At 41.6% G+C, this 21,415-nt stretch overlaps 1 protein-coding gene across 1 annotated transcript in view; it reads right to left on the reverse strand.

Annotated features, from left to right (window-relative positions):
- KIT (KIT proto-oncogene, receptor tyrosine kinase) overlaps positions 1 to 20,378 on the reverse strand; it is an 85,909-nt gene extending 65,531 nt beyond the window's left edge. Inside the window, exon 1 of the mRNA XM_060778533.2 lies at positions 20,185 to 20,378. Within this exon, the coding sequence (XP_060634516.2) occupies positions 20,185 to 20,248 (64 nt within the window). The 5' untranslated portion in view covers positions 20,249 to 20,378. The remainder of the gene's footprint in view (positions 1 to 20,184) is intronic.
- Positions 20,379 to 21,415: the final 1,037 nt, after the last annotated feature.

Here is a 21,415-nt window from a genome sequence, read left to right on the forward strand (position 1 = left end):
ATACCTTTGTTATCTCTCATTCCAAGCAGTGTAACTCATCTGTCACGCTTCCAAAGAGAAATACCCCACTTGTATTACGAATTGCAAACAGAACAGATTTGGAGCTGTTATGAATCAGAGCTAACTACTATTTCTATCAAAGAGAGCTGCCAATGTACAACCAAATCCGTTTTTTAAAAAATAAAATAAAATAAATGTGCTACAGATATTTCAGTTAACAAGAAAGATGTGTGCTAGGCCATTACTTCTTTAACAGAAAAATTGGTAACAGAGGCAGAAATAACATGGAAAGGATAGGGAAACGTTCCTATGCTACAAAAGAAGAAGAGCCATTCAAGATGTTCCAGCAAACTTTTTATTCCAAACTATCATTATGCACATGTGAAATGAAGCAACCAGGTCAGGTTAGCATTGCATACACAAACAAAAATAATTTGAATCTTCCAGAGACCAAGCTTCTTTCAAAATGCATTCCATGATTTCTTTCAGGACCCTCCACTTTTCTTGTGATTTCTATTTTGGTGGTCAAACAGATAGATCTATGCTCTTTTAACATTCTGAGGATAGCTAATATGACAGGCTTATCTGATTTCCCCCTTTTCCTTTTGTTGTTGCTGACAAAAGGCATCTGCTGTTTACCTTGCCCTTTTTAAGTGGGCATATGGTGTTACAGTGGAATATAATTTTTTACAGCAAGCATATAATTTCATGCTTTTCCGGCTCAAGTTTTTTTGCATTGTTTATTGCAGATATTCTGTCACAGCCTAACACTGAAATTTCTCCACTTTTCCCTCACAATTCTCCCAATGTTGACTTTAAAAAAATGAGAACAACAAAAAAGGTGTTGTACGGGCATAAAAATACTTCTTTGTCATAGGCTTTATTGAGATATGCCTCTTTTTGGTGTCTTCTTCACAGTTTCCTTCTTCAAAGCTAAACTGTTAAGTGTTGCTATGAAATATGCTTAATGAGGTATTCCTGGTTGCAAGGTAATTTTAACAGCTCAAGAAAAGAAAAAAGCTAAAAGAAATATAAACACTTGCCTAGCTATTAGAGTGTAGAACACAGCCCCCCAATGTTTAGTGGTAATGCTGATTAACCATAATTCAGAAGTGAAAATATGGGGCTGATTAAGTTTCAAGCAGAACATAATCAGTTATGCTCGTAATCACTGTACGTTGCTAAAAACATTTAAGTAAAATTGATATGAAATTTAAGCACAAAACTACATGTTCTCTCTACCTGTGCGAGATGAAAAACCAAGTTATATACCTTTTCATATAGCCTGTACATTTGTAAACATTTGTCATGATTATTTTTTAAAAAAACAAACAACTGTGTTGGGTTCTAGTTTTCATGGCTGGAATCACTGGGTTGCTGTGGGTTTTTTTGGCTGTATGGTCATGTTCCAGCAGCATTCTCTCTTGACATTTCACCTACATCTGTGAATGTAGCCCCCGATGGCGCAATGGGTTAAACCCTTGTGCTGGCAGGACTGCTGACCGAAAGGTTGGAGGTTCGAATCCAGTGAGTGGGGTGAGCTCCCATCTATTAGCTCCAGCTTCCCATGCAGGGACATGAGAGAAGCCAACTTCAGGATGGTAAAACATCCGGGCATCCCCTGGGCAATGTCCTTGCAGACGGCCAATTCTCTCACACCAGAAGTGACTTGCAGTTTCTGAAGTCGCTCCTGACATGAAAAACCTGCATCTGTTGCTGGCAACTTCAGAGATTCTGTTGGCAGAGAGTTATGTGGATGTTCAAGGTGGAAAAAGAGCCCTTGACTGATAAAAGAAAGTGTGACTGTTGTAACTAGCAAGCTTGAAATTAGGATTTGAAGCTGCACAATCAATCAGAGTATCTGCATAGAGGTAACCTGGCCACTATTGCCTGGAGGCATCCTCTGTTTTGGGGGGCAGGGTGTTAACTGGCCCTTGATTGCTTGCTGCCTGGAGTTCTCCTGTTTCTGAGAAGTGTTCATTATTTACTGTCTTGATTCTGGTGTTTTTTAATACTGGCAACCAGTTTTTGTTCATTTTCACAGTTTCCTCCTTTCTGTTGAAATAGTTCGAGTGCTTATGAATTCCAATGGCTTATTTATTTATTTATTTGCGGTATTTGTATACCGCCCTTCTCAACCCTGAAGGGGATTCAGAGCAGTTCACAGTGTTGGCTTCTCTGTGTAGTCTGACATAATGGTTGTCAGAGTCGTCTAGAACTTCTGTGTTCTCAAATAATATTGTGTCCAGGTTGATTCATCCAGTGCCCTGCTATAGTAGACTTCTCTAGTTGAATTAGTGTTCCTTGATTTGTGTCTGGGTGCTGCATTTGGTGGTCTCTATGTAGACTTGTCCACTACTGCATGGTACATGGTAGACTCATGCAGAGGTGAGAGGATCCCTTTTGTCCTTTGCTGAACACAGCATTCATTGAATTTTCTTAGTGAGCCTGTAGACTGTTTGTAGGTTGTGTTTCTGTATCAGCTTCCCCATGTGGTTAGTGGTTCCTTTGATGTATTATTAGTTTACAAGCTTCATGAGACTGACTTGCAAGAGAACTCTTCCCATGTCAATAAAAACCTATGGAAAGCCATTCCCCATACAGTCAACTTTATTTCTCGTGTCAGGGCAGCCAGTCAATTATACAGTCAACTGATTACTATGTATTCCTGGAAAAATTATACAGTAGACAAAAACAATATTTTGTCTTATGTTTAGCAGAAACACAATTATACACATCTTTGCAGAAGACTCTCAACAGAAATGTTCACAGAATGATCAGGGTTGACAGAAGCTGCAAGGCTGAACCTAATGACATGGGTATTCATGTTCCTGAAAATCTAGGTGACCAAAAATGGATGACCATTTATTTCTGGAAAAGATTTCACCATCCCAGGATAAGAGGCTCTGGGGCATAAGGCAACATTTTGACCTGTGTGTGGGAGGGTGGGGTGGGGGAGTTCTTCTCAGGAGAAAAGGGCTACCGTAATATGGAGGAGATTATGCTTTGCATGTCAAAAATATCTGCCTCCAATCTGTTTGAAACCTGGGAAACCTGCTCCCAAGCAATGTACAAATACTTGAATTGTACAGACCAAAGCTTTGACTAGATATATGAGGGTACTGGGGTAAGGAAGATGAATGAATATAGTGGCAGGCATTACCTATTACCTGGAGCATCTTCAGTGGTTCTCAACCTGTGGGTCCCCAGGTGTTTTGGTCTACAATTACCAGAAATCCCAGCCAGGGATTTCTGGGAGTTGAAGGTCAAAACATCTGGGGATCCACCGGTTGAAAACCACTGATCTAGATGGTGGCGTATGAGCCCAACACATTAGTTAAGCAATTATGGAAATTGTAGTCTGCAACATTAGTTAAACAATTATGGGAATTGTAGTCTGCAACATTTGGTACCAGTGGTACCAAATCTTTAATAGACTGTGGACAACGGAGGCAAAAATTGGATACATTGTGGACGATAGAGATCAATCCATCCATCTCTCCACCACCAGCATACAAAGAAATAAATTCATTTTTAAAGTAACTAAAATGTACTAATATTTACATATACAGTACCTTTTTTGTTTTGTGATATAAAGACACCATAATGAGACTTAATGTGAAAAAATATTGTGTTTGGGAGGATTACTGTAATCCTCCCAAACTGAGCCCAGGTTTCAAGATTCAGTTTGGAAGAATAAGAGGTCCTCTTCCACTGGCCCAGCAAAGGGAGAGAGCACCCATGTGCTTCCTTCCCTTCCCTTCTCATGAGGAGCCAGGTGATGGAAGTTCCCTCAGTCCCCACCTGCACTGGTCTACTAACCTCGACCACCTCCTTCTCGTCCTTACAATTCAGCCTGCAAACAGTGCTTCCTTCTTTGCCGCAAAAGCGGGTAAGGACTGAAAGATCCAACACCACCATTCCTGCTCCCTCTCTTTGCCAAGTGTTGGACCCTTCCTTCTTTATCTGCTGTTGAGGAGGCTGCTGCTGCTGCAAGGACCCCATTTGCATGTCCAGACAACAGGAGTGAGTGGCTGGGCTGAAAGAAGGGGACTGCAAATGGGGCTCTGGCAGAGCAGCCTCCTCAAACTCAAGCAAGGAAGGAAGGATCCAATGCCACCCTTCCCACCCCCTCCATTTGCCCAGCATTGGACTGTGCTCTTGAGGAGGCTGCTGCTACCAGAGCCCTGTTTGCAGTCTCCTTCTTGCAACCCAGCTCCCTGCCACCTGGGCCTACAAGGAAGCAAGAATCCAACATCAGACAAAGGAAGAGTTGAGAATGGCAGTGTTGGATCCTTCATTTCTTGCTTTGGCTTGAAGCTGCTGCTGCTGCCAGAGCCCCGTTTGCAGGCCCAGGTGGTGGGAAAGCTGGGTTTTAAGGAGGAGATTGCAAATGTGGCTCTGCCTCCTCAAGAGTAAAGAGAGAAGGAAGGATCCTACACTGGGCAAAAAATATTCTTCATTCCTTACCTAGTCTTGGGGCAAGGAAGGAAGCCTTATTTGCAGGCTGGATTCCAAGGAGGAGGCAGCTGAAGCCTTTAGGTCAGTGGAAGTGGGGGCCAGAGATAGTGCCATCATCACTGGCTCCTTGTGAGGAAAAAAGGGAAGGAAGTACATGGATGCTCTCATCTCCCTTTGTCTTGGTCGGTGGGAGAGGAGCACCTTAAAACTGAGTGCTAACAGGAGCTACAGCTCTGTTTGGGACAAAAGAAAAGGGGAGGGTCAGCAGTAGAAGGGCGTGTTTGTGGGATTTTGCCCACAATGCATCAACTCAGATTTTCTGTGAAAGACCCCCTCTTTTCTGTTTCTTGGGAACCACTGGTTGGGAACCACTCATTTAGATACTGCTTCCAGTTAAATGGAGAGGCTGAAGGTGTGTGAGATTAGACCATTCTTGCCCACTCCAGAAACAGTCTGCTTATATAAAAGATTCATTTGGAATAATACCTAGATACAAATACTGAACATGCACTCTTCTAAGATTTAACTTTTCTCCAATTTTATAACAATGGCCATGTTATTGCACTTTGAAAACATCTCCATAGTGCTACCAATAATCCTAAAAAATATAACATGCAGTTATAAAACTGGTAATTCATTTGTGACTCGGCAACCTTGTCCAACAGTTTGCCCTAATGAAATGTTCAGAAAGCTGTGTACTATTAAACATCCTGGTTTATCACTTTCAGTGATAATTACCTTAAAAACTAATGTAAAAGTCCCAATTATGACCCAGCCTCATTGGCTCAAATCACAACTGGGAACTCGGAATAGGATTTCATCTAGTAAAAATAAAAAGTGGAAAATAAAGTATTTGAAAAGAAGAGAGAAAGACCAAGGGAAGAGGAAGCAGTAAATAAACTGTATTTCACTAAACCAAGTAGTACAGGTTGGAATTTTTACCTTCCTTTCAGGACATTAAAACTAATTTCCTCTTGTCCTTTTACAACAGCTAAAAGAGACTTGAGGAAGTGAGTCAAGATCCTGGAAGATATTTGTACAACACTACAAAGAAAAATAACATCTGTACAATTCTGCTAAAATGTGATTGGTAACACTGTGTGGGATGATACTTCTCTAGAAGAATAAAAATGACACAAAAATGTCAAAGAAAGCACTGCCTAAATTCAGACTGTAAACCTGCATATGATTTTGTGGGAGCAAATCCCATTAAATTCAATGGGACTTGCTTCTAAGTAGACATGCATAGGATTGCACTGAGAATCTTGATTATTTACACCTCTGCTTTAAAAAGCTTTTCATAAATTAATATATTACAACCCTTGTATCTGCGAGGCTTATGTTCCAGACTTCACATGGAAATGCAAAGCTGCAGATAATAGTAAACTCTATTGAAATAAAGGACTTTTGACCTACAACTAGTACAGAGTCATGCTGGGGGACCTAGAAAATACCTAGCGAAGATACATTTTGTCGAACGTGAATAAATGAAACTAAAGATAGCGATCCAAGGATTTAGTCCCAAGTTTGCAGTCTTAGAAGCACTTTATAACAAGCATACAGAGCAGTAGCTGTCTTTTTACTACTTAGATTGTGCTAGCGGAGTACTTACTACTTATCTTGTCGTAAAGAGAAACAGTGAAGGTGAACTGATTATTTAGCATTACTGAACTCTTCTTTCTCTTTGGGTTGGCAATTAGAGAGTTAGAGTTCATTAGAGAGACCATTTTCTTCCTCCTAAAGAGCAGAAATTTGCTCTGTGCATAGATTACACCAAGTGGGCAAATTCTGAATAAAGTACATATTCATTCAATTTTGGCTTCAGATTATATGGAATAAGGATGCTTCTAAGGACCTCTTTTTCTCCATAATGGGATTTTCCTGCAAGGGATTGTGTGTTTCTGGTTCTCAATACTGTCTTTTACTTTTCCACTCTGCCATTCACTTCTATCCTGTATCAAATAGTTACTTTTGCTTTATATTTATATAACGTGTTTAATAATTAGGAAGTTTCTCTGGGTATCTCTATATGGGACAAATTGCATAGGAGTGTCATGCTTCATATCTGCCCTGGATTCAGTACATAGCTACAAAATTTGGGGCCATGTGTCTAGATTATCGAGCCTATCCCCTTGTCTTTGTGATGCCATAATTCCTCATAAGTGCTTGGTCGTAACCTGTCTTACACCTGCTGAGGTCATAACAGATGCCCATTCAATCAATAAGGGGGTACAATACCCTCCCCTTTCTTGCTGGTTGGGCAGGAACCCTGCTGTGACCTCAGCAGATATGACCATAATGGCCAGGAACTCACATGGAGCTCTATGGCCAGCAAAGAGTGGCAACAGCAACAAGGGACCACTCATACCCTTATCTGTGCTGATCACTTCAGGGAAAGGATGATGGCAGCGGTGTGCATGTGGAGAATGGATTGGACTGAAACTGACTTTCTTGGCAAAAATGGGAAAGGGGGGAGCAGTGGAAGGAAGTCTGTAACAGTGTGAAAAAGAACAAAACGGAAAGGTGTCTTGATACTGCCACTTGAATTGCTATAGTCACATCAATTGTTGCAAGATTTCCATGCAGACATAAACTGTAAGCTGAAACCATCTATCATATATTGCTCACAACTGGATTGTAAAGATTCCTGGAAAACTGTTCTATGCTTCCTGTTAACAAACAATGAGAAGAACTGGAAGCAAGTAAAATATCACAGTAGCCTGATTTTTATTTTTTGCTTTTCCACTGTGGAGATGCCAACATCCACTCCAGTCTCTTTCTTTTCCCAGAGTGCTTTGTGGATGGACTATCAAAATCAGCAAGATTTGGCACAGTACTGGAAACAGAGGAAATACTTATCACATCTTTCTCAAGGTGGATAACAACATATTTAAAACAATTGAGTATACATATATCATTTGAAAACCATTAAATAATTTGTAAGTTAAAACTATAAACATTAAAATATCAAAATGAATTTAACAACCTATATATAAACCTTTAAACAGCACTTCAGCAGTTTGTAAACTAAGGACACTACTTTGGGAAATTGTCAATGAAAGCAATGAAGAATCCCATGACTAGCTAACACATTGTGGCACGAATGTGCCACAGCTAATAGGTCATTTCATCAGTCTATATGAAAACTGCCTAGGAGGTTTGTTAGCCTATAATCCTATACATTCTCTCCTGCATGCAGACTCCACTGAACACAATGCAAGAACCTTCTGAACACATGTATGCAGGTGTATTCATTCTCTACCACTCTATAAGCAAAGTTCTTGGAGAAACTTAAAATAAAATACAAAATGCCATAAACAAAAATTAAACAACCAACCACAGTAAACAATTTTATTCCAGATAAAAATATATATCCAGACTGTTAAAAATACTATTCCATCTGAATATCAATGAAAGGGACAGGCATAAATTTAAGGAAGAGGGCTCCTTAGGTATAGTGCTACCACCAAGAAGACTCAAAACTCTGATAAGATAACCATAGGAAAAACAGTGTATTGCAGTTGTGCATCAACAGTTAGCATCCAGACAGAAGACTAAATAATAATGTAGGCTTACTATTCTTATTTGATGAAAGGTACATTTCTAGTTTTCTAGTTATAACCATTTTTCAAGATACACACGGAGAGAGAGATATGAACAAATGTTAATACAACTCTGCCCTTTCCTTAGCCCTGTTTATGTTGATGCATTTCTTCTTTCTTGGCAATGGAGAAACCGCCACCCTTGGCACATTAACACATCTTTTTAAGTTACTTTACAACAGGAGTGTGCAGCTTTGGGATAGGGGTGGGCACATCAGACATCTAGGATGCTCTGAATGGATACATCCTCGTCCTTCAAAACATGCCCCCCAACACCCATATTTTACACCTCCACCACCCCAAAACATAAAATGGCCTGTGGGACCCATCATATAGTGAAAGGGCATTTAGGGAGAAACATATTTTGATATCTGGGAACCCCAGAGGGCACAAAAATAGACGTGGCCTGCAAACAGAACTTTGCCCACCTGTGCTTGAACAACATGGCTGCTTATTAACATATGTTTACTTTAAATTGTTTACAGACGTTGTTTGAAATTGTTTTAACCTTTCAAGTCTGCTTCTATATTGCCAAATTGTTACTGCATTTTACTCTATTTAAACTATTTTAATGTTTCAAATTGTTTTGATCTGCTTTAATTTATTTTACTTACATGTTGCCCGTAAATCCCATGCCTACAAATTAATACAAGTATTTTAATAAATAAATAAACCAGAAAACTTCTAATGTTAAGTCACGTAACTTTAAGAATGGCTTTATCCTATGAAAGCTGCCACAAAGCCTTTCAAATGCTGAGGGATTATCTGCCTTTGCCAGAAACTGAGAAATACAGGTCCTTCTGCAAGTCTCAGCAATATCTTCATCTTGTGCAACATGACTGGCAAGATGAAATCAAATTGATCATATGATAAGGTGACTGCTGGATCTGTAAGGCTAATGGGTACAGCAACCACAGTGTTCTTCATCTGTACAAACACAAAAGCCCAGAAAAAATGATTTTTTTTTTAAAAAAAAGCCAAAACCCTACACCTTGCAATATACACCAGCTAAAGTAGCCACACTGGCTGGGGGAATCTGGAAACTACAGTTTTAAAAGTAAATTTTCCAAGCTCTGCCTTCTTGAAATGTTAGGGAGAGATACAACTTTTTTGAGGTCATACTGGAAATTCCCAGCCAAATGAGGATTTCCAAACTGTTAATCCAACACACCTTCTAAAAGAAAACATATAATATAGGAGAAAGAGGCCTCTTGATGTAACCTTCCATTATAGAATCAGAGAATAATAGAGTTGGAAGAGACTATATAGGCCTTTGGTCCAACCCCCTGCCATGCAGGAAAAGCACAACCAAAGTACCCCGACAGATAGCCATCCAGCCTCTGTTAAAAAGCTTCCAAGGAAGGAACATTAAAACTACAAAGGAAGGAACTGTACAGGAGAACCACCAACTCATTAACTAAGGCAAGAACACAAAAAGTTAAGCCTAATTGCACAAGAGCTAAATGCTTCAATATAGAGTTAAGTAATACACATTCATTTTAGGCCTAAGTGGCATCCCCACTGAAGTACAATTACCCATGATAATCCACAACATTTGCAGTGATTTGGCCTTTCCTGTCACTTTATGAGACTAAAGAAGGGAGAAATTCTTCTCAGCAGTCTCTATGATGCTGTAGAACAGTGGTTCTCAACATGTGGGTCCCTACATATTTTGGCCTTCAATTCCCAGAAATCTTAACAGCTGGTCAACTGGCTGGGTTTTCTGAGAGCTGTAGGCCAAAACACATGGGGACCCACAGGTTGAAAACCACTGTTGTAGGACATTTGGTGGAAATGGTGTTGAAACAAGGGATGGTTACAATCCCTCTAATAGGGATAACAACTGAGACACACAAACAAACAAAACAGAGTTGATATCCCTTATTTAACAGCTCAATTAATAGAGAAATTACATCTAAAGTTAGATCTATTGCCAGTTTCTGTCTACTGGAAGGAGTGAAGCAGAACAGCAAACAAAGAAACTAAACCCAATGTAAATGTCTCCTCCTTGTTTGCCTAGGTAGAGATCCATTAGGGCAGTGTGTCTCTATCTGCACTTCATGCTTCTACTCAGTATTAATAAATTAATCCAATGTGTCACTCAGAGCAAAAACAAACAAGAGTTCTCTTTTGAGGCTCCAGAGATCCTCCAATGTCTGAATATAGTTAAACAATGACACAAGAGGCAGAAATAATCATTCCAACAACCTCTAGTCTTCCGTACCAATGCCTGAGGAGGAGTGATGACCTTCTGAAAAAGCTATAAGACAAAACATGTTCTCCCAGATTTTTCCTGAGGGGGGGAAAACATCTTGGGGGATTGAACAAAAATTATGAAGCACCTATCTCACATACTGAAGGAAAGCTGAATAATATCCCTCTGACATATTTGACTATGATTCAATATTTGCAATAATTAAGTCACTAGTCAGAATGAAGACAGTATTCTAAAGGAGGATGTTCAGAAATACATTAAAAATAGATTTCACACACATCACTATGATTTTTCCCACAAATATGTAGGTCAATAGGTGGAAAGACCATGGTAGAAGAACAAAATATGTGTAATATCTTATTTCAAATAATGTTTAAAGTGGGTTTGCAAGTATTTCTATCCTATTCCATTTGCTTGTACCGCTACTCACACTGCACTTTTTCTTTTCTACTCAACAATGAGATGACGTTTTTCATCTCCTGCTACTGAAGGCCAACTGACCCTGAAGCAGGGGTCAACCTTCCTGAGCCAATGGACATATTGGGAATTGTAAGAAAGTGTCAATGACACTCGCACAAAATGACAGGTACGACTGACATGAATAGTCACAAAACATGAATTTCCCAGAAGTCCCACTGGAAAAGCAAAAATGAAAATAACTTCCCAATATTCTGAATACAAGGCAATGCTGGGGACTGGCCTACTCTTCTGAACCTTCACTCATCTTTTCCAACACACATTTCACTTATGGCAAACTAATGAGATTGTGAGACATGTAACCTGGCTGACAACTCAGTACCAAGGCAGAGGTGTATTTTCAGCCCCAAATGTCAATGCTTATTATTTTCCCCAACAATACACAATGAAAATCCTTATCACAGAAGATAAACTAGAGATGCTCAGAAACACGCTGTTGAAAAACTACCAACCACACAGCCTGCAAACAAATGTAAAATCCCATGAAATATTGACAACAACCACATCCATGCACCCTGGCAAAACATCACACCAAAACCAAACAACCAAATAAACAAACAAGCGGGAAATACACTCACTAATCCAAAAATAGGATAGCTACTACACACATTAAAAAGGCAGACAACATACAAAGCAGGCATCAACTGCACTCAATCTAATCTTGTGGTTTTCCAAGAAGTTTCCCCTCCTGTCAACTTTTTTTCTGGACCTGGAGTGTACATCAAGTGCATCACTGGACTGAACCCTCTTCCTATATTAATGTTTTAAGCATGCTTCTGAATATCATCCCTTTTTTAAGAAAGGGGGGTATTACAAATAAAATAATTTAATGGGCAGAAAGCCTAGTGGGCAGGAGAGGTGCACAGAGTTAAGAAAGGAAAAAAACTCTGTATTAAAGATAGGCATTTTTAGGATAATATCAAAGAAAAGCCACTAGATGCAAACTTCCATTGTAAGTATAAAACAAAAGAATTCTACAGGAAGATGGTTTGTGTCAACAAGTAGTCAAGTTGCCTGTCAACCCACAGAGTTTTCTTAGGCAAGGAGCACTCATAGGTAGTTGGTAATTGTTCTCTGATGAAACAAAGCCCATGTCACCTTGTATTTCCTGGCGGTCACTAATTGGGGTTAACATTGCTTAGCTTCCACAATGAATGTATTGCCATCCAAATAAGAATTCTAGCTCCCAATGTGCTGAAACAGAAGAGCATATAAAAAGCAAAGCCATTGCCTCAACATTTTAAAGGATTGTTTCTGAGTATTTTTGCTTGGTTAGATGTCTCTAGAAGCTTTAGATATAACCCAGAGGACCCTGAGGATGGATCTACACTGAGTTAACAAAGCTTGACACCACTTTAACTGCCATGGTTCAGTATCACGGAATCACGTGAGTTGCAGTTTGAGAAGGCACCACCACTATTTCACAGAAAAAATTAAAGATCTTGTAAAGCTATATCTCATGATTTCATAGCATTGAGCCCTGGCAGTTAAGGTGGTGTCAAGTTGCAATAATTCTACAGTGTAGATGCACTCCAGAATAACATACAGAACTTGGTTGCCTCTGAAGACTGCTCAGAAGCTTCAACTAGTCCAACGGATGGCAGCCAGATTGCTCACTGGAGCAGGTACAGGGAGCACATAACTCCCGCTAAGCCAGCTCCACTGGCTGCTAGTCTCCTACCAAGCACAATTCAAAGTGGTGGTTTTAACTTACAAAGCCCTAAATGGTTCTGGCCCAGTTTACCTGTCTGAACATATCTCCCTAACTATCAAGGAGGTTAAGATCATCCTGGGAGACCCTGCCATTAGTCCCATCACCCTCACAAGTGCGACTGGTGGGAACGAGGGACAGGGCTTTCTCAGTGGTGGCTCCTCAGCTATGGAACTCCCTCCCCTATGAAATCAGGGACAGAAATTTTATGCAATCCATTAAAATCTAGTAAAACATCAAAAACCTGCAAGTAATCATTAATATATGCTAATTAATAAACAGGGCAGTTTGTGTCCATTTCCAACCTAATTTGGATTCATGAGTATGATGTTTGGATTTGTGGATATGAAGTCGCTAACACACCTCCACTCAGAATTTTTTAAATTACCTTGAAAAATAATATGACAACATGCTAAAATTATACATAATTGAGTGATGATTGGACAATGATCTGGGACTCAGTCTTCCACAGCTCCACAGCTTAGTTATGGATGGCTACAGAATGCATGCTATTTGTTCTTCATAATGGTTTTGGACCTGAGATGGAAATGAGATACTTTTCAAGGATAGTGTTCAACCACACAGACATATTGTACTGATTAGGTGATAAATCTACCTCAAAAGAAGCAGCGCACAGACACTGATATCTTTCTTTTCAATGAGAAGCAGCTTCCCCAATAGCAACTCAAGCCAGAACAGGCAGGAACTTTGGAAGGTGTAACTATGTTGCTAAAGTCTCCTCTCAGTGGCAAGTTCTGGTACTGCACTTACACATCATGCACCTTGTGCTCCTTCATATAGTAGCATGTTAGAGAGGTGAAACCTACCACATGTTCAGTGTTTTAAAATGCAGATCACCCGCATATTAACCACAAATTTGTTTCTGATGAAGAAGACAGACTTGATAATATTTGAAACATTACTTCCATGCTACAAGCTCTTATATGAAACATTAATTTTATTTGAGTTGAGTTACAATTCCATCCTTCTGTTTCCTCAAGCATGCTGAAAGTGACACACACAGCATTCCTATCTCTGGGAATCCTTGCAACAACTCAGTGAGAGTAACTCATCCAAAGTCATCCTATGAGTTCCAAGGCTTAATGGGGAGTAAAAAAAAAAAGGATCTCCAAGGTCCCTAGTCCTACCCTCTAACCCAGGCATGGGCAAACTTCGGCCCTCCAGGTGTTTTGAACTTCAACTCCTACCGGCTGTTAGGAATTGTGGAAGTTGAAGTCCAAAACATCTGGAGGGCCAAAGTTTGCCCATGCCTGTCTAACCACTACAGCATATTGGATTTTTCAAACTTTTCTCTTCTGAATCCATGTTAATACTGGTTAAGCTTTCTATCTGCTACCACTCTTTTAGCATTTTGAGCACTCTCTTTTTTCCTCACTAACCTTATTATCCTAAACACAGTTCTTGGGAAGCAAAAGCAAAACACAGAGTTGTTTCAAGGACAAAGAGAGGAGATGGGAGTTTTCATTTCTACATGCACCAAGTCCCTTATTTCTAATGAAACCCTGCCTCAGAATTGTAGTGTCGGATTATCAAAGTGATTGTGGGATTGCTTCTTTTTGTTTGTTCTACACTGAACAGAAAAGTACACTTTGTGGACAGCAATGCTAAGACTTCAACCTGGTATTCTCCAGATGTGCCAGGGTACAATTTTCAAAATTCTCAGATAGCAAAGCTATTCAGTTGCTATGAAAGCATATGGGAGTTAGTCCCTGGAGAGGTCCAACAACTCATTTACGCAGATATGCACTGCAGTAGGGATATTAGTTTTTGCTAATTTTGTTCTGAAAAGGAACAACAACAAACCTTAGCAATTTTCTTCCAGCTGAAAATATTTCAATTCCTACACAGCAGGGGGTGGGACTAGATGGCCCATGTGGTCTCTTCCAACTCTTATGATTCTATGATTTATTCTCTGCAAAAACCACACATGGCTTTTTAGCTTGAGAAACAGCATTTTTTGCCTAGAAACAGTAAGCTACTGTATGCCATGCAGCTGTGGACAAGTCTACATAGGGACCGCCAAACACAGCATTGCCCAAACACGAATTAAGGAACATGAAAGACACTCCAGACTAACTCAACCAGAACAGCCAGCCATAGCAGAGCACCTGATGAACCAACCTGGACACAGCATATTATTTGAGAACACAGAAATGCTGGACCACTCTGGCAACCACCAAGTCAGATTAAACAGAAAAGTCACTGAAATCCACAAGCATGTGGACAATTTCAACAGAAAGGAGGAAACCATGAAAATGAACAAAATCTGGCTACTAGTATCTAAAAAATAAACTCCAAAATCAGGACAGTAAATAAAGAACAACACTCAGAAGACAGGGGAATTCCAGACAAGAAACAATCAGGGCCAGTTAACACCTCCCAACAAAGGATCTCCAGGCAGGAAGCAGCCAGGCTTTGAAGCTGCAAGGCTATTCAAGGCTAATCAAGCTCGCCAGCTGAAACATTTGCACTTGCCTCAGGTAGACAAGAGTTCTTTCTCCCACTCTGGACATTCCACAGATCTATAAACTCCATCTGCCTAGTTTCCAACAGACCTCACAACCTGCCATAGATGAGGGTGAAACATCAAGAGAGAATGCTTCTGGAACATGGCCATACAGCCTGGAAAACTCACAGCAACCCACTAAGCCGTTTTCTGCACCAAAATGTACATATTTTCCACAGAGTAAATCCCAAACTGTGAAGATTCTTGCTAGTCCAGGTCCCTCCTTACCTGAGCTTTCCAACAATTCAGGCACATATTTTTGGAACATATTTTTGAATGTTTTAAAATACTCTTTCCATCCCTACACTGCAGAATGAATGAAATTCAGGTGCTTTGAGTGACATCAAACATGTATTAATGAGAGGAAAATCTATTCTAAAAAGGCACGCTTGTTTATATATACTGATCCTTAAGATAACTTACTGTAGTAACCACACTGGAGCCTTTCTTTGTGTGAAGCGGCTCTTACTGTAAGGTGATTTGAAGGTAACTGGGAGGAATCACAGTGTGGCAAGCGAGAAAGGCATAAACTTTCCCCAGGTAAAGCCAAAAGGAGTTCCTTCAAAACTGTGTGCAGTAGCAGCAGGCCCCAGGAGAGTACAGTCAGTTATTGTGTGTGTGTGTGTCAGAAGTGACTTGAAAAACTGCAAGTCGCTTCCAGTGTGAGAAACTGGCCGTCTTCAAGGGCATTACCCAGGGGACACCAGGATGTGTTACCATCTTGTGGGAGGCTTTTTTCCCTGTCCCTGCATGGGAAGCTGGAGCTGACAAATGGGAGCTCACCCTGCTCCCCAGATTCGAACCGCCAACCTTTTGGTCAGCAGTCCTGCGCAAAGCAGTCCTGTGTGCCACCGGGCAATGGGTTAAACAAGATATATACAATATATATATATATATTGTCTATATCAAGAGTATCCTTGGATATATACACAACTGCTGCATTTCTGGCATAACTAGCAGATTTCAAAACATCTTATTTGCAAATAGAGTGCCAAAAACTGGAATTTGCTTCTTCTGATGATCAATGCACATGGCTGGCTACATTTGGGCTGGAAAGCAACAGCAATGGTGTGAATCAATGCAAGACGGCTTACAAAATCCAATGCATATTTTATTAATATTGGGGGGGGAGGGGCTGCCATGAAAACCTACTATGGAAAAATGTTTAAAAGCAATTACACCATGCTTTTCTATCTTTTCTCAGTCTTTTTTTTACAGTACACCTGTGTTTGGTTTTTTGCTATGCTATATAGTTCCTGGTGATGCAGTGGGTTAAACGGCTGAGCAGCTGAACTTGCTAACTGAAAGGTTGGTGGCTCAAATCCATGGAGCGGGGTGAACTCCCACTGTTAGCCCCAGCTTCTGCAAACCTAGCAGTTTGAAAACATGCAAATATGAATAGATCAATAGGTACCGCTCCGGCAGGAAAGTAAGGGCACTCCATGCAATCATGCTGGCCACATGACCTTGGAGGTGTCTATGGACAACACCAGCTCTTCAGCTTAGAAATGGAGATGAGGACCACCCCCGAGAGTCGGGCCTCAACTAGACTTAATATCAAGGGGAAACCTTTACCTTTATATAAACCTACAAAACAATGCTTGGAATCTGTTCCATATCCTGGGTTTTCTCCAATCAGGACAGCCTAATAGTCTCATTTACCTCAATTTAGTAAGTCTAACCAAGCGGAACAATGACACACCCATCTCCCATAAAATACATCTTATTGAATTCAGTGGTGCTTTTTCCCAAGGGGGTGGCTACAGAACAACAGCATATTTATTTATTTACATCCTATTTATCCTCCCCCTTTCTCAATGCAGAAGGGGACTCAAGGCAGCTTACATAGAGGCAACTATTCAATGCCTTAAAACAACATACAATTGAAATAAACATTGAAATTAAAAATTAACACATATTAAATATTTCAAGGGTTATTAAAACCATGCCATCCACAATGGTAGTCTGGGGCCATTCCAGAATTCATTGCACATGTTCCATATTTCTGTTATTGATCTGCAATTATTCTCCGAAGGCTTGATCCCAAAGCCACGTTTTCACAAATCCACAGCTTACCAATTGCTTGCTAATAAGACCCTTCTTATATTTGCGTATACATGGAATGGTGCCCTTACCAACTTTTCCTGACTACACACAACTGCAGCAGTATATGAAGTTACTTAAATATAGCAGGATCTGGATTGCAAACTTAGGCACTTCTTTGAGAGCAAATGCAGCTGACTGAAGGACACAGAAACTGACTGACTTGGCAAAGCATGCAAAAGCCTGGGCTGTCAGCTTCACTTCTGCCAACAGAAATTGGGTTTTCCCTTTCCAATGCATTTAGAACTGGAGATTATGTTATTTCCCTGCTTCGGGAAAATGGGTGTGTCTGTGCAAGCATCTCTGAATGCTGTGATACCTATTCAACTGCAATGGAATCCTGGAATTTGTAGTGTACTGAGGCACCTGCACGTTTGGGCAAAGCAAGCTCAAGACCTTGCAAAACAAACAAACACTCCGGACTCCATAGCATTGAGCCAGGGCAGTGCAAGTGGAGTAAAGGTGCTTGAAATCTGCAGTGGAGATGCACCCCACGACACAGATAATGATGAGGATGAGGATAATACAGGTATGGGCAAACTTAGGCCCTCCAGGGGTTTTGGACTCCAACTCCCACAATTCCTAACAGCCGGTAAGCTGTTAGGAATTGTGGGAGTTGGAGTCCAAAACTCCTGGAGGGCCCAAGTTTGCCTATACCTATGATCATCTATATATATAAAAATGCTGTTCATTTTGAGTGACATAACTCAAAAACCGCTGGACTAATTGCCACCAAATTTGGCCACAAGACACCTACTAACCCAAGGAGTGATCATCACTCAAAAAAATTAATTAAGTCATTTGGGAGTCGTAGTTGCTGGGATTTATAGTTAACCTACAATCAAAGAGCATTCTGAACACCACCAATGAATTGAACCAAACTTGGCACACAGAACTCAAAAGACAAACAGAGAATACTGGAAGGATTTGGTGGGCATTGACCTTGAGTTTGGGAGTTCTAGTCTATATATATATAAATGTAATGTTCGTTTGTGGGATTAACATAACTCAAAAACTACTTGACGAATTGCCACCAAATTTGGCCACAAGACACCTACTAACCCAAGGAGTGATCATCACTAAAAAAATTAATTTTGTCATTTGGGAGTTGTAGTTGCTGGGATTGATAGTTCACCTACAATCAAAGAGCATTCTGAACTCCACCAATGATGGAATTGAACCAAACTTGGCGCACAGAACTCCCACGACCAACAGAAAACACTAGAAGGGTTTGGTGGGCATTGACCTTGAGTTTTGGAGTTGTAGTTCACTTACATCCAGAGAGCACTGTGGACTCAAACAATGATAGATCAGGACCAAACTTGGCACGGATACTCCATGTGCTCAAATACAAGCACAGATGGAGTTTGGGGGAAATAGACCTTGACATTTGGGAGTTGTAGTTACTGTGATGTACAGTTCACCTACAATCAAAGAGCATTCTGAACCCCACTAATGATAGAATTGGGTCAAATTTCCCACACAGAACCAAAAATACTGTGTTTTCTGGTGGTCTTTGTCGACCCTTCTGACACCCCCTCACAACTCCTCCAGGAATCCCGACTCCCAGATTGAGAAACACTGACTTAAGACCATCCAGTCCAACTCCCTTCACCAAGGCAAGAAAACATAACCAAAGCCCTCCTGACAAAGAGCCATCCAGCCATAGATATAGATAGATAGATAGATAGATAGATAGATAGATAGATAGATAGATATGTTGACACACACATATATGTAGATGACAGATATAGTGTCATAGATTTGAAATGGCCCACTAAAGGACAATCCAGCCATAGATATACACAGATTTACATGATTCACACGCACACACATTTATGTATATGACTGATATAGTATCATAGTTTTGAAAGGGACCTCTAAAGAAGGAGATACGATAGCCATGTATAAATATGTGAGAGGAAGCCACAGGGAGGAGGGAACAAGCTTGTTTTCTGCTTCCCTGGAGACTAGGACGCGAAACAATGGCTTCAAACTACAAGAAAGGAGATTCCATCTGAACATGAGGAAGAACTTCCTGACTGTGAGTGCCGTTCAGCAGTGGAACTCTCTGCCCTGGAGTGTGGTGGAGGCTCCTTCTTTGGAAGCTTTTAAACAGAGGCTGGATGGCCATCTGTCAGGGGTGATTTGAATGCAATATTCCTGCTTCTTGGCAGGGGATTGGACTGGATGGCCCATGAGGTCTCTTCCAACTCTATGATTCTATGATTCTAAGGACAATTATATGTCGCATGTTCCAGAGTAGGCAAACCTGACAATCTCCACATCAACACTGACAAAGAAACAACAAGCATAAAGAAATTACATATATTAGAAACCAACACTTTCTCATTACTTTATTTTCCAAATCACCAGACTTTTCTTTTTTTTGGTCGTGTCAGGAGCGACTTGAGAAACTGCAAGTCGCTTCTGGTGTGAGAGAATTGGCCATTTGCAAGGATGTTGCCCAGGGGACGCCCGGATGTGTTTGATGTTTTATCATCCTTGTGGGAAGCTTCTCGCATGTCCCCGTATAGGGAGCTGGAGCTGACAGAGGGAGCTCATTCGTACTTTCCCCGGATTTGTGAGAGAATTGGCCGTCTGCAAGGACGTTCATCAGGGGACGCCCGGATGTGTTTGATGTTTTATCATCCTTGTGGGAGGCTTCTCTCATGTCACCGAATAGGGAGCTGGAGCTGACAGAGGGAGCTCATCCGCGCCCTCTCCAGATCTGAACCTCTGACCTGTCGGGTCTTCAGTCCTGAGGGCACAGGGGTTTAACCCACTGCACCACCGGGGGATCCAGATTGAGCCACAGCAATGCATGGCAGGGGACGGCTAGTATATTGTAATAATCAATAATAATCAATTCCTGGCTCCCTCGCGCGCGCCTCAGGGACGCTTCCAGCTCTTGGGATGCAACTTCAAAGCCAAGCCTTTGGAAGCGGCACCGAGGAGGGCGTGGAGCGCCTAACTCAAGCCGGACCGGGGAAAAGAAGCGAGCGAGGCGGCGCTGAAGGAGCCTTTGCTTCAGGTGCCCTAACACACGCCCCCTCCCTTCCTATTCCGCTTCACCCCGCTCACCCACCTGTTGCCGGGCAGCCCAGAAGCGCCGCCAGCCAGGCCACTTCGAGAGCCCAGGAGGCTTTCATGACGCCAGCAGCGAGCGTCCCTCCCGACGGACCGACTGACTGACTGACCTCTTCCAAAGCCAGGCGAGGAGTGAGAAAGGAAGCGCGGGCGGCGCGCGACACATCCAACCTCGGATGCCGCGCGCGCTGGCGGGAGAGGGAGGGAGGGGGCGTCCAACTCCCCCCTCCGGCTTCTCCCCTCCCTCCTTCCCTTTCTCTCTCTCTCTCTCGCAGCCACGCCCCTTTGTTTCTCCCTCGCTCGCTCGCGCACCCTCTTTTCTCGCCTCGCGCGCGCCTCAGGAAGACCGTTGGGCGCTTGCTCCCAGCTCTTGTGTCTGAGGCAGTGGGATTCTCTCCCCTTTTGTGGAAAAGTCAATTGCCTTTTCAACACATAATAATAATAATCACAACGCTACGTAACACGGTTTCAGTGCCTGACTTATCATTGCCATTTCCTAATTGGTCCTGTCATAAAAACATGGGGAAAGTTTATTAAACTACGAACACTTTATATAGGGTGCCTTTCCACATAAACCCCCCAGTTCTAAATGCCTCAGGAAGGGAAATGCCAACCCTATATCCCAGAATACCAAGGCAGGAAATCCCACATTGACTGAGTGTGGACTCAGACAACCCAGGGCCTCTCCACACAGCCCTATATCCCATTATATCAAGGCAGGGAAACCCACATTAACTGAGTGTGGACTCAGATAACCCGGGGCCCTTCCACACAGCCCTATATCCCAGAATACCAAGGCAGGAAATCCCACATTAATTGAGTGTGGACTCAGATAACCTGGGGCCCTTCCACACAGCCCTGTATCCCAGAATATCAAGGCAGGAAATCCCACATTAACTGAGTGTGGACTCAGATAACGGGCCCCTTCCACAAATATATTCCCAATATATATTCCCAAATATCAAGGCAGGAAATCTCACATTAACTGAGTGTGGACTCGGATAACGGGGCCCTTCCACAAATATATTCCCAATATATATTCCCAAATATCAAGGCAGGAAATCTCACATTAACTGAGTGTGGACTCGGATAACCTGGGGCCCTTCCACACAGCCTGGGGCTCTTCCACGCAGCCCTATATCCCTGAATATCAAGGCAGGAAATCCCACATTAACTGAGTGTGGACTTGGATAACCCGGGGCCCTTCTACACAGCCTGTGGGCTTTCCA

This window comes from Anolis sagrei, chromosome 5 (genome assembly GCF_037176765.1).
Source record: "Anolis sagrei isolate rAnoSag1 chromosome 5, rAnoSag1.mat, whole genome shotgun sequence".
NCBI classification, from domain to species: Eukaryota; Metazoa; Chordata; class Lepidosauria; order Squamata; family Dactyloidae; genus Anolis; species Anolis sagrei.